The sequence below is a fragment of the Poecilia mexicana genome, unplaced genomic scaffold (genome assembly GCF_051168715.1).
Source record: "Poecilia mexicana isolate PSO_F unplaced genomic scaffold, ASM5116871v1 scaffold_17, whole genome shotgun sequence".
Lineage (NCBI taxonomy): Eukaryota > Metazoa > Chordata > Actinopteri > Cyprinodontiformes > Poeciliidae > Poecilia > Poecilia mexicana.
In genome coordinates, this window is record NW_028263386.1 from 3028344 (window position 1) to 3040443 (window position 12100).

Here is a 12100-nt window from a genome sequence, read left to right on the forward strand (position 1 = left end):
TGACAATTAAGTATAAGTAGTCATATAAATAATTATAGATGTATCAATAAATTGAATTAAAAATCATTTTTATATATTTTCCGACTCCGTTGAAATTTGTCCCTAGTTTTTGTCAACACTGTCAGACATAAAAAGAATGTAAAAAAAATCAGGCATTATTGGGGGGCACCAGAACTTCTGAGGACCCCATGACGTTGTCTTTTCTCTTCCTTTGCTAGGATGGCTAGTTAGCTCCGGTTAGCTTATGTTATTCTTTAGTTTTTTCTTCTGTTTTATTCCTAAGTTGTTTGTCACAACCATGATGTGTCAACTCCATAACTGACAATTTACAAAACTTTGATGAAATTTTGTGAAATAAAAGCTTAATTTTGGCATATTGTAAAGATTTCATGGACCTGATGAGCTACAATATGGCCTCCTTCAGAATAGCATCATATAAATTGAGGTAGTTTGGCATTTTGTCAACTCCGTCAGATGTCAACTCCATCAGAGTTTTTGTGACTCTTTCAGTGAAATTGTTGTCAAATCTGACTTAAATGTGCAATTAATTCATTTTAATGTATTTTACATGAATTGCATTACTTCACATGTATCAAGTTTTTCATTTTACTCACTAGTTTGTCACCACCTTCAGTTCTGTGTCAACTCCGTCAGATGGCCTTTTTGTTGTTTTTTGCTTTCAATAATATTTTTTTTAGTTTCTTGAGAAGCATTTGTCTGTAAAGACGAGTAAAAACATCACTAATAGGGTCATTAAAATATTACTTTATATTTATTTTTGTCAGATGGTGATGACAAAGTTCTGGGTCAGGTCGATTAAAAATGTATTTTTTTTTAAATGTTGCAACTGGGAGCCTGCACCTTAGCATCTTTACATTTCCTAAACATTATTTGTTATATTTGCATACATAAGACTGAGAAATAATTAAAAAAAATATATAGGAAAATTAAAACCCATTTTGTCCCTATTCTTAAGAATCACTGACTTACAGTACAGAAAACACACAAATTCAGAAAGAATCAAATAAGAATTTTATTTAGTGATTAAAAACACAGATTAATTATATGTAAGTAATAATAATGAAGCAATAATAAACAATTTCTTTATGTCATGTACACAATTGTCCTGTAGAGGGCAGCATCCCGCCAAAACCATACCTAAACTCTGCTGCACTATGGCAGAGTTCATGACTGTTTTATCCTGATTTGTCCACAATCTTTTGTGCTAAAAGCAACAATCATAGACATTCCTATCTTCCTCATCTTAAAGAGGAACGTAAAAAAATTAACAAAACAAAATGGATTCAACAAAACCAGAAAATCAGGTTTTAAGAAAAACAAGTACAATCTGCCTATTGATTTTTGAAACAACAATGATCAAGAAAAAAGTTATCTGGAGAAACAAAAATCAGAACCTTTAGTAGATTTTGACTATTTGGGTTTACAGAACTCTGCAGAACCTCCAGGAAACACAGAAACTCCAGCATGTAGCGGCTCAGTGAATCTGGTCTGGACTCTGTGGATCAGAGTCATGGATTCAGAGACGCTGTAGAAGGACAGAATACCTGCTCTGTGGTCCAGGTACACTCCGACTCTGGAGGAAACTGGACCTGAGATGGAGGTCCAGATGTTGTTGTGACCAAATTTAGAAGTATTTTTATAATAAGAAAATGCCCAGGATTTGTCATTATATCCAAATCTACATTCATTCCCATCTCCTGCTCTGCTGATGTTCTTGTATGCGACTGCTACAAAAACCCCTAAACCGCTCCACTCCACCTCCCAGTAACAACGTCCAGTCAGACTCTCTTTACTCAGAACCTCAATGAAGTGAGTGAATCTGTCTGGGTGACTGGGATAAGATTGACGTCGATTCATCCATGTCACCTTCTTGTTCCCCTCTGATAGAACCATATTATTGTGTGCTGTGTTTGGATCCAGAGTAATTTCTCGTGAATATTTCAAGAATCCAGCTCTGGTCTTTGGTTCTGGTTCTGACAGTAGAACATCCACCTCAGTGATTTTCAGTGAGATGTTTGTCCATGAGTCTCTCAGGACGTCCTGTAGTTCATCTATGAGCTCTGACACAGCTGCTGTCACGTCCTCAAAGTGTCTCAGAGGACGGATGTTGATGCTGGATGAGTGTGTCGACTCCCTGAGTGCTGGCAGTGAGGGGTAGTTGAGGAGAAACTGGTTGTGATCCTCTGTGTGTGAGAGCTGCTCCAGCTCAGCGTCTTTCCTCTTCAGCTCAGTGATCTCCTGCTCCAGCTTCTCCTGAACATCTTTGACTCGACTCACTTCAGTTTCCTGCTGGGATCTGATCTGCTGCTTCACATCAGAGCTTCTTTTCTGGAGGAGACGGATCAGCTCAGTGAAGATCTTCTCACTGTCCTCCACTGTTTTATCAGCAGAGTGATTGATGGCCTCCACCTCCTGTTGAAGCAGCTTCACATCTTTCTCTCTGTCCTGGATTCTCTGCTGGATGTTTCCTCGTCTCTCCTCCAGCTCTCTCTGCCTCTCAGCTCTTTCTGCTGCAGCTGACACTGTGTCATGGCCTTGATGGTCATCCGGTAAACAGCGACTACAGATAGACTTCTGATCAGTGCGGCAGAACATCTTCATCACCTCATCATGCTTAGAGCAGATGTTCTTCTGGAGGTTCTTGGACGGCTCCACCAGCTTGTGTTTCTTTAAAGGAGCCACTTCATAATGAGCCTGAAGGTGTTTCTCACAGTAAGAGGCCAGACAGATTAAACAGGACTTGATGGCCTTCAGTTTTCTCCCAGTGCAGAAATCACAGGCCACATCTTCAGGTCCAGCATAGCGGTGATCAGCAGGAGCAGCTTGGAGTCCAGTCTTCATCAGCTCCTCTAACAAAGCTGCTAACATGGTGTTTTTCTGCAGATCAGGCCTCAGTATAAAGGTTTTCCTGCACTGAGGGCAGCTGTGAACTCTTTTCTTATCCTCTCCATCCCAGTGATCTGTAATACAGTTCATACAGTAGCTGTGTCCACAGGGAATCGTCACTGGATCCCTCAGTAGATCCAGACAGATCGAACAGCAGAAGGTTTCTTGGTCCAGTCGAACTGCTTGCTGCGCCATTTCTCCTCTCAGTAACAGTGACTGTGAGTTTAATTTTCTGGGAACAGAAACTAGGCTGAGATCTGATCTACGGATCACTTTTCAGTGCAGAGAGGCAGCAGCCAATCAGCTTTCACCTTCTGCAGGTGTTGATCTCACCCAGGTTCAAGTTTCAGGCCAGGAAGGGAGAAAACAAGGAAACTTGAGAATAAAGAGGAGTTTCGAGGTTTGAAAGCAGGAAGAAAAGGGAATATATTTATATACTGATTCTTGAAAGAGGACAGGTTTGAGCAAAACACTTAATGTGTAAAACAGTAAACAATTTCATTTAATTAAATTCAGTTCAATTCAGTAGAGCTTATTTGTGCTTTATTTAGCACCAAGTCAGGTAAGAAATCTTATGTAAAAATTCAGAGTAATGGTGTAAAAGAACAAACAAAAGGTGAGTTAAACATTTATAAGAGTGAATCCTGTCACCTGCACATAATTTACACCATGAGGTCAAACATGAAGGCAAAGGGAGCTACGTTAAAAATAAAATGTGTAAGAATCAAATTGGAATTTTACTCAGTGATTAAAAATACAAATTCATTCTATGTAATTAATAATAATGAAGCAAAAATGAACAATTTCTGGATTCTGAGTCATGTAACAACATGACTTTCCTGCAGAGGGCAGCATCCCATCACCAACAGCTAAGCAGTGAAGCAACATGACAGTTTTATTCTAATCTGTTCACAATCTTTTCAAATAATGGTGTTGAAAAATGAACAAATTTATCAAAATCAGAACATCAGATTTGAAGATAAGAAAGACTGAAAGCTCTGACTATTAATTTCTGAGCAGTTTAGACAAAGAAACAGCAATAATCACCAAAATAATCTCCTTGTGGAGTAAAACTTAGAATCAAACTCACTAGACTTTCAATGGATTCTGTCCATTTGGTTTACACAACTCAGCAGAACCTCCAGTATTACAAACCCAAACTCCAGCGTGAAGCGGCTGAGTGAATCTGGTCTGGACTCTGTGGATCAGAGTCATGGATTCAGAGACGCTGTAGAAGGACAGAGTACCTGCTTCATGATCCAGGTACACTCCGACTCTGGAGGAAACTGGACCTGAGATGGGAGTTGACTCGTTGTTGTGACAAAATTCAGAATAGTTTTGGTAACAATTTAATGCCCAAGATTTGTCATTACCGCCAAATCCACTTTCACTCCCCCCTCCTGCTCTGCTGATGTTCTTGTATGCGACTGCTACATAAACTCTCCCTTTTCTCTCCACCTCCCAGTAACAACGTCCAGTCAGACTCTCTCTGCTCAGAACCTGATAATGATGAGTGAATCTGTCTGGGTGACTAGAATGAGACTGACATTGATCCATCACTACCACCTTCCGGTTCCCCTCTGATAGTAATAGATAACTGTGAGCTGTGTTTGGATCCAGTGTGATGTCACATGAATATTTTAACAATGCAGCCCTTCCTGTTGGTTGTGGTTCTGGTTTTGGTTCTGACAGTGAGACATTCTCCTCAGTGACTGTCAGTGGGATGTTTTTCCATGTGTCTTTCAGAATGTTCTGTAATTCATCTTTGAACGTTGACACAGCATCTGTAATGTCCTTAAAGTACGGAGGAAGGAGCTTTAAGCTGGAAAATTTAGGAGGCTCCCTGGGTGCTGGCAGTGAGGGGTAGTTGAGGAGAAACTGGTTGTGATCCTCTGTGTGTGAGAGCTGCTCCAGCTCAGCGTCTTTCCTCTTCAGCTCAGTGATCTCCTGCTCCAGCTTCTCCTGAACATCTTTGACTCGACTCACTTCAGTTTCCTGCTGGGATCTGATCTGCTGCTTCACATCAGAGCTTCTTTTCTGGAGGAGACGGATCAGCTCAGTGAAGATCTTCTCACTGTCCTCCACTGTTTTATCAGCAGAGTGATTGATGGCCTCCACCTCCTGTTGAAGCAGCTTCACATCTTTCTCTCTGTCCTTGATTCTCTGCTGGATGTTTCCTCGTCTCTCCCCCAGCTCTCTCTGCCTCTCAGTCCTTCCTACTGCAGTTGACACTCCATCGTAACGAGAGCAGATGTTCTCCTGGAGGTTCTTGGACGGCTCCACCAGCCTGTGATTCCTTAATTGAGGCTCATCATAATGAGCCTGAATGTGTTTCTCACAGTAAGAGGCCAGACAGACTAAACAGGACTTGATGGCTTTTAGACGTATTCCAGTGCAGAAATCACAGGCCACATCTTCAGGTCCAGCATAGCGGTGATCAGCAGGAGCAGCTTGGAGTCCAGTCTTCTTCAACTCCTCTAACAAAGCTGCTAACATAAAGTTCTTCTTTAATACAGGCCTCGGTAGGAATGTTTCCCTGCACTGAGGACAGCTGCAGATCCCTCTCATATCCTCTTCATCCCAGTTAGTTTTAATACAGTTCATACAGTAGCTGTGTCCACAGGGAATCGTCACCGGATCCTTCAGTAGATCCAGACAGACCGAACAGGAGAAGTCTTCCCCTCTGTCCTGCATGCTGTGCTGGATGTTTTCTCGTCTCTCGTCCAGCTCTCTCAGCCTCTCAGGCCTTCCTTTTGCAGCTGATATTGTGTCGTGACCTTTATGTTCCACCAATGGAAAGATCACCTCATCACCATGATGAGAGCAGATGTCCTTTGCCTGTTGTTCCATTTCTCCTCTCAGCTCCAGTGAGTGTGTGAGTCTGAATTCATGAAAACAGAATCTACTTTGAGTTTTGACCAACGAATTACATGTCAGTGCAGAGAGGCTGCAGCCAATCAGCTTTCACCTTCAGTAGGGTTACGGTTCCACCCAGGTTCAAGGTTCAGATCTGAAGGTGAGAAAACAAGGAGACCTGTGGTGAGATAGAGGAGCTGCTATGTTTAAATGCAGGGATCTGTTTCACTGAAGTTTAGTAGAATAGTCCTGGATTCACCGAACCTCAACAGCAGAACTTAATTATTCAAACAACAAGCCTGTCTGAACAGGAACAGCTAAGTTAGGGTAAAACAATCCTGCCAAGATTCCATCTTTAAAACACCATGAGGTTTGATCACAGATGCCGACACTGAAAAACCGTCTGCTTCTGACCGTATTCTAGATGAAAAACTAAGAATAACCGGTATGAAGACCCCCAAAACATTTATTGTCAATAATAATAATCTAAATGAACCAATAAACTAAATTTCTGGAATATTTTAAATATCACCCTGTTAATACGGCTCCATTATGGTTGCTGTCAGGTTGGATGGTTATATCTACTATCTCATCATCACTGCTGGATCGTTTGCATTTACGTCAGTATGAACTTGGCTAACATCTGACTCTTCATGCATTGGGCTCTTTATGATGCTGTTCTGGCATTTCCATCTAAAGTAACTTCAACTCCACTGGAAAGTCTCTCTGCAGAGTTTAGGTGTGTTAAAAAGGATTTTATAACCACCCTAGCAGAAGTGGATTTCTGAGGTCTGACACTGATGGATGAGAAGGCATGGCTACAGTCTCAACTCTAATCCATGTGAAAGGTGCTCTGTCAGGTAGAATCAGGACTCTGTGCAAACCAGTCAAGTTTCTCATCTGTGTCTTCTGAAAGTTTTTAACACACCCAGTCAGTTCTTAGAAAAGCTTCTCCAAAGAACTGAACTGATCGAATTTGAAGGTTTGTTGGACCAAAGTCTTTAGCAATAATCCTTTGTGCTTTATATGACTTCTGGTTTTGATGTTGTTTAGTAACCAATATGCAGCCTGGCATTTTACATTGTACTATTTGTTAATTATTTGCCACCAAGCAGCAGCAGGTTGTTGTAATTCCCAGAATAAGAGCCCACTTCTACCTAACTGAGCTTTTATTGCATCATAACAAAACCTTTACTGAATGCGACTGAAACGAAGTTTAGACTTGCTAAAACCTTCAGTGACTGTCTGGGTGTGACACAATCTAATGTAGTTTATTTAACATTCACTTCCTGAGTTCACAAAATAGCATCCATGTTAAATAAACTACAAGGGACTTTTATCTCTAAATACTTTAACATTGTTTATTGTTTTAATAACTACCAGGTTTAGACAAAATTAGGCAGAAAAGAAGAAAATCTTGTCTCCATCCATCTGTAGAAGATAATTTACTATTAGAAAAATCCGTTACATCACTTATGTGGCTTTTGAACAGTTAAACATTTCTAACAATATAAAACAGAACATATACTTTCATGATTTAAAGCAATTTGAACTGCTGTGTTACTGAAATGTGCTATACAAATAAATTGATTTTAATATAAAATAAGCTATGAAGTTTATTTTCTGAACCTTGAACAGTTTCATAAAAAACATTAATGTTTGATCCAATCAAGAAGCTTTTATGGTCTGAAATGATCTGAATAAAATTAAGCAACTGATAGGAGATTCATTGACCTTTGTCTGCATCCAAAAAATTAAAACTGATACAGATGCTAAGATGTAACTAAATATGTTTAATGGAGAAAATAAAATATGGATTCAAACTTTACAATAAAATTTCTTCTCTTAAAAAACAACCAAAGACATGAAATCAGCTCAAGTCCACGATGATATGAAATCTGTTCTCATGCATGTCAGGACTCAACAAAATGAGTTCAAACATGAAAGGATCAAAGAACTGCTTTCATTTGTCATTTTATTAAATTTAATCAAATCTGCTGCAGAAACTGTCAGCAGGTTAAATTCCCATGAAACTGGGATTTATTGTCCAGGTTCCCTGATTGTTTTTAGTTAAACTTCACATAAAATGAGGATGTTCAGAGTTTGTAGAGCTAGAAAACAACATGGTGGAGGTCAGGGGTGTTCACAGTTGGTCCTCGCCATCCTGCATGTTTTAGTTTTAGTTTTCTCCCTTTTCAGCATGTCAGAGTTCTTCTTAGGCCTCTAATGAGCCATCATTTGATCCAGGTGCGTTAAACCAGGGAGAGAACTAAAACATGGAGGATGCCGGCCCTCCAGGACCCACTTTGGGGACCACTGAGGTTTTGAGTTAGTTTTGGCTTGCAGTTTGGGCCAATTCAAACTGTCAGCCACTAGGTGGTGCTGTGCTCCTCCTACTCCCAATCTCTTTATGGTCACTGTTCATGTTCACCTGTAACCTGACAGGAACTTTTATGTTGTCAAAAGTCATGTTAAGGGTCATTGTTTGGACTCAGCCATTTTGGGGAACATCCAAAATGTTGCATCTAGACCAGAGATCTGCAACCTGTGGGTCTTAATAACTTTAGTAAAACATGACAAAGAACTGAACATTGTTTTAAAATATAACAGTAATAAATAAATGCTAGCTTGAGCAGTTTTTTTCTTTTTTACAAAAGTATTAAGAATATTTTGTATGAGATATTTTTTCTCTAAAGCATTTTTAAAGTAATTTATAATGGAGTGGACATTATGAAAAAATGAAGTGTTAACTTTGACACCTCAAAAACAAAAAGTACTTTGCTTCATTGAGAAATTCAACATAAGCAGGTTTTAATCTAGGTTTCTACAGCATAAATTATTTATCACTCTAAAGGTGCAAAGGAGTAAATTTGATACATTTCCAAATTAACATAAATCAGCCTTTGGTAGATTTGTGAATGAAGAGTTGAATGGTAAAAGATCAAAGGTAAATTTTAGTGAACATTAAAAGATTTGATTATAAAATATTGTTTTAGACAAAACAATGGTTTATATGAACATGTTTCTGTTTAGACTAGACTTGGAATAAAAGGATTTAATATCTGTCCTTGAAAATTATCCTTATGATGAAAGGTTTTCCAACTGAAAGACTTACAGTAGGAATTAAAGTTTTTCATAAATGATCAACCTAAAACACTAAACAGCATTTGGTGTGGAAAAAAGTCTAAAAAACCCAAAACTGAAGTCTGGACAAAAATCACAAGTTATTCAGTTTGTATTCAGTTTATTTATTGGATTCAAACAGACAAAGACCATGTGGAATTGAACATGAACAATCTTCATAAATGTCTTAACACACATCTGATATTTTTGTCTACAGGTTATGTTGCAAGAAAAAAGATTTAGTATCCGTCTTGGTGGACAGATACTAAACTATTAACTTAATCAACGAGTGAATACTTAAATGAGGCATTAACACACACACAAACAAATTGAAGATATTTTTTGTTGAATGAAAAAAAAAATATCACCTGTTTTCACAGTTAAACACATTTAGAAACAACAGATAGAAAGAATGAAATTAAACAAGAGATCTGACAGCAAATATCTCAAAAACTGAGAATCTTGTTATTTAAGTTTACAGAACTCAGCAGAACCTCCAGTTTCAAACAGTTGTATCCCAGCGTGAAGCGGCTCAGTGAATCTGGTCTGAAATCTGTGGATCAGAGTCATGGTTTCAGAGACGTCATAAAAGGACAGAATACCTGCTCTGTGGTCCAGGTACACTCCGACTCTGGAGGAGCTGATATATTTGGTGGAAGTATAGATGTTGTTGTGACGAAGTTTATAATGCCATAACTCTAAAACCCAAGATTTGTCATTACAGCCAAATCTACATTCATCCCCTCTTCCTATTCTGCTGATATTCTTGTATGAGAGTACTACAGAACCACTCACCTCCCAGTAACAACGTCCAGTCAGGCTCTCTTTACTCAGAACCTGACACCAATCAGTGAATCTGTCTGGATGACTTGGATAAATCTGATGTTGATTCATCCTTGTCACCTTCCTGTTTCCCTCTGACAGAACCAGCATTGTGTGAGCCGTGTTTGGATCCATTGTGATTTTACGTGAATATTTCAAGAACCCAGCCCTTGTTGTTGGTTCTGGTCCTGATTCTGGTTCTGACGGTGAAACATCCACCTCAGTGACCATCAGTGAGATGTTTGTCCATGAGTCTCTCAGGACGTCCTGTAGTTTGTCTCTGAGCTCTGACACAGCTGCTGTCACGTCCTCAAAGTGTCTCAGAGGACGGATGTTGATGCTGGATGAGTGTGTCGACTCACTGAGTGCTGGCAGTGAGGGGTAGTTGAGGAGAAACTGGTTGTGATCCTCTGTGTGTGAGAGCTGCTCCAGCTCAGCGTCTTTCCTCTTCAGCTCAGTGATCTCCTGCTCCAGCTTCTCCTGAACATCTTTGACTCGACTCACTTCAGTTTCCTGCTGGGATCTGATCTGCTGCTTCACATCAGAGCTTCTTTTCTGGAGGAGACGGATCAGCTCAGTGAAGATCTTCTCACTGTCCTCCACTGTTTTATCAGCAGAGTGATTGATGGCCTCCACCTCCTGTTGAAGCAGCTTCACATCTTTCTCTTTATCCTGAATCAAGTGTTGAATTTTCTTTTGTTTCAGCTCCAGCTCTCTCTGCCTCTCAGCTCTTTCTGCTGCAGCTGACACTGTGTTGTGGCCTTTATGTTCATCCACAGAGCAGAGATAACAGATACATTTCTTATCCTTGCGGCAGAAGATGTCGATCACCTTACCATGCGTAGAGCAGATGTTCTCCTGGAGGTTCTTGGACGGCTCCACCAGCTTGTGTTTCTTTAAAGGAGCCACTTCATAATGAGGCTGAAGGTGTTTCTCACAGTAAGAGGCCAGACAGACTAAACAGGACTTGATGGCCTTCTGTTTTTTGCCAGTGCAGAAATCACAGGCCACATATCCAGATCCAGCAGAGCGGTGATCAGCAGGAGCAGCTTGGAGTCCAGTCTTCTTCAGCTGCTCCACTAAAGCTGCTAACATGGTGTTTTTCTCCAGATCAGGCCTTTGTGTGAAAGTTTTCCCACACTGAGGACAGTGATAGTTGTTCTTCTGATCACCTTCATCCCAGAAGCTTTTAATACAGTTCATACAGTAGCTGTGTCCACAGGAAGTAGTCACCGGATCCGTCAGTAGATCCAAACAGATCGAACAGGAAAATGTTTCTCGGTCCAGCTGAACTGCTTGCTGCGCCATTTTTCCTCTCAGTAACAACGGCTGTGTGAGTTTCACTTCATGAGAACAGAAACTAGTCTGAGCTCTGAGCTACCAATCAGGTTTCAGTGCAGAAAGGCAGCAGCCAATCAGCTTTCACCTTCAGCATCCATTGGCTCCACCCAGTTTCAAGTTTCAGATCAGGAAGGGAGAAAACAAGGAAACCTGGGAATAAAGAGGAGCTGCTGGTTTTAAATGCAGGAAGAAAAAGGAGGATTTTCATGGACTGATTCCAGGAAGAGGACTGTTTTGAGATTAAATCTCTGAGTGGATAAAACAGTAAAGCATTTTATTCAGTTCAGTTAAGAAAAGTGTATCTATAATTTATTTAACATCAGATCAGGAAAGAAATCTTAAATAGAAACTCAGAGTAATGGTGTGAAAGAACAAACAGAAATGGTTTTAATGCTTTGCAATTTGAATAAAAAAGTCTGAGTTTGATATTCGAGAGACTTAACTTGCAATCAATAAATCAATAAATCTGGCAGAAAGATCCTTTCCACATCAGCCAGTATTTCAAGGAATGTGAAAATACACATATTAAAGACAATCCTGCTGCAAGGATCAGCCAGAATCCTGGGAGACAAAATAAATCACAAATAAAGCCAATAATTAACAAAGTTTGAACAAAAAACTCCAAAAAAACAAAAAAACAAAAAAAAAAAAAAAAACAAACAAACAAAAAAAACCACATTGATTGTTTCATTTTTTGTTCATACAAAAAAATCCAGATTAAAAAAGAACCTCATTTGAAAAGCAGTGGAGAAGGTTAAAGCAGGTGTAGGTCATAAAATGATTTCCCAAATTTTGAACATTTCACTGTTCAATCCATGTTTAAGAAATGGGAAGAGTCTGGCATAACTGTAAACCTACCAAGATAAGGCCTAGTCAAAGTTCACCTGAACTTCCATGCTGAACAAAGAGAGCTCTGAGATGATCATGGAGACTCTGGACCAAAAGATCCACAGTTCAGGTGGGAATCTGTCAGACCAACTATCAGCCATCACTGCATTAATGTCTTTATAAGAGAGGCAAGAGGAAAATCAGTCCAGTTTGCAGTTTGCCA

The 12100-nt window shown here is 39.7% G+C and overlaps 3 protein-coding genes across 3 annotated transcripts; all 3 read right to left on the reverse strand.

The window, feature by feature from the left end:
* Window positions 1-1009: 1009 nt before the first annotated feature.
* Window positions 1010-3218, reverse strand: LOC106906509 (tripartite motif-containing protein 16-like). Its single transcript, XM_014971809.2, has one exon. It carries the CDS (start codon window positions 3100-3102, stop codon window positions 1432-1434), a length of 1671 nt encoding a protein of 556 aa, XP_014827295.2. The 5' UTR covers window positions 3103-3218; the 3' UTR covers window positions 1010-1431.
* A 754-nt stretch (window positions 3219-3972) lies between these two features.
* Window positions 3973-5652, reverse strand: LOC106905439 (tripartite motif-containing protein 16). Its single transcript, XM_014970289.2, has one exon. It carries the CDS (start codon window positions 5599-5601, stop codon window positions 3997-3999), a length of 1605 nt encoding a protein of 534 aa, XP_014825775.2. The 5' UTR covers window positions 5602-5652; the 3' UTR covers window positions 3973-3996.
* A 3335-nt stretch (window positions 5653-8987) lies between these two features.
* LOC106919709 (tripartite motif-containing protein 16-like) lies at window positions 8988-11064 on the reverse strand. The gene has a single exon (XM_088014919.1). It carries the CDS (start codon window positions 11014-11016, stop codon window positions 9352-9354), a length of 1665 nt encoding a protein of 554 aa, XP_087871045.1. The 5' UTR covers window positions 11017-11064; the 3' UTR covers window positions 8988-9351.
* Between the last annotated feature and the right edge of the window lie 1036 nt (window positions 11065-12100).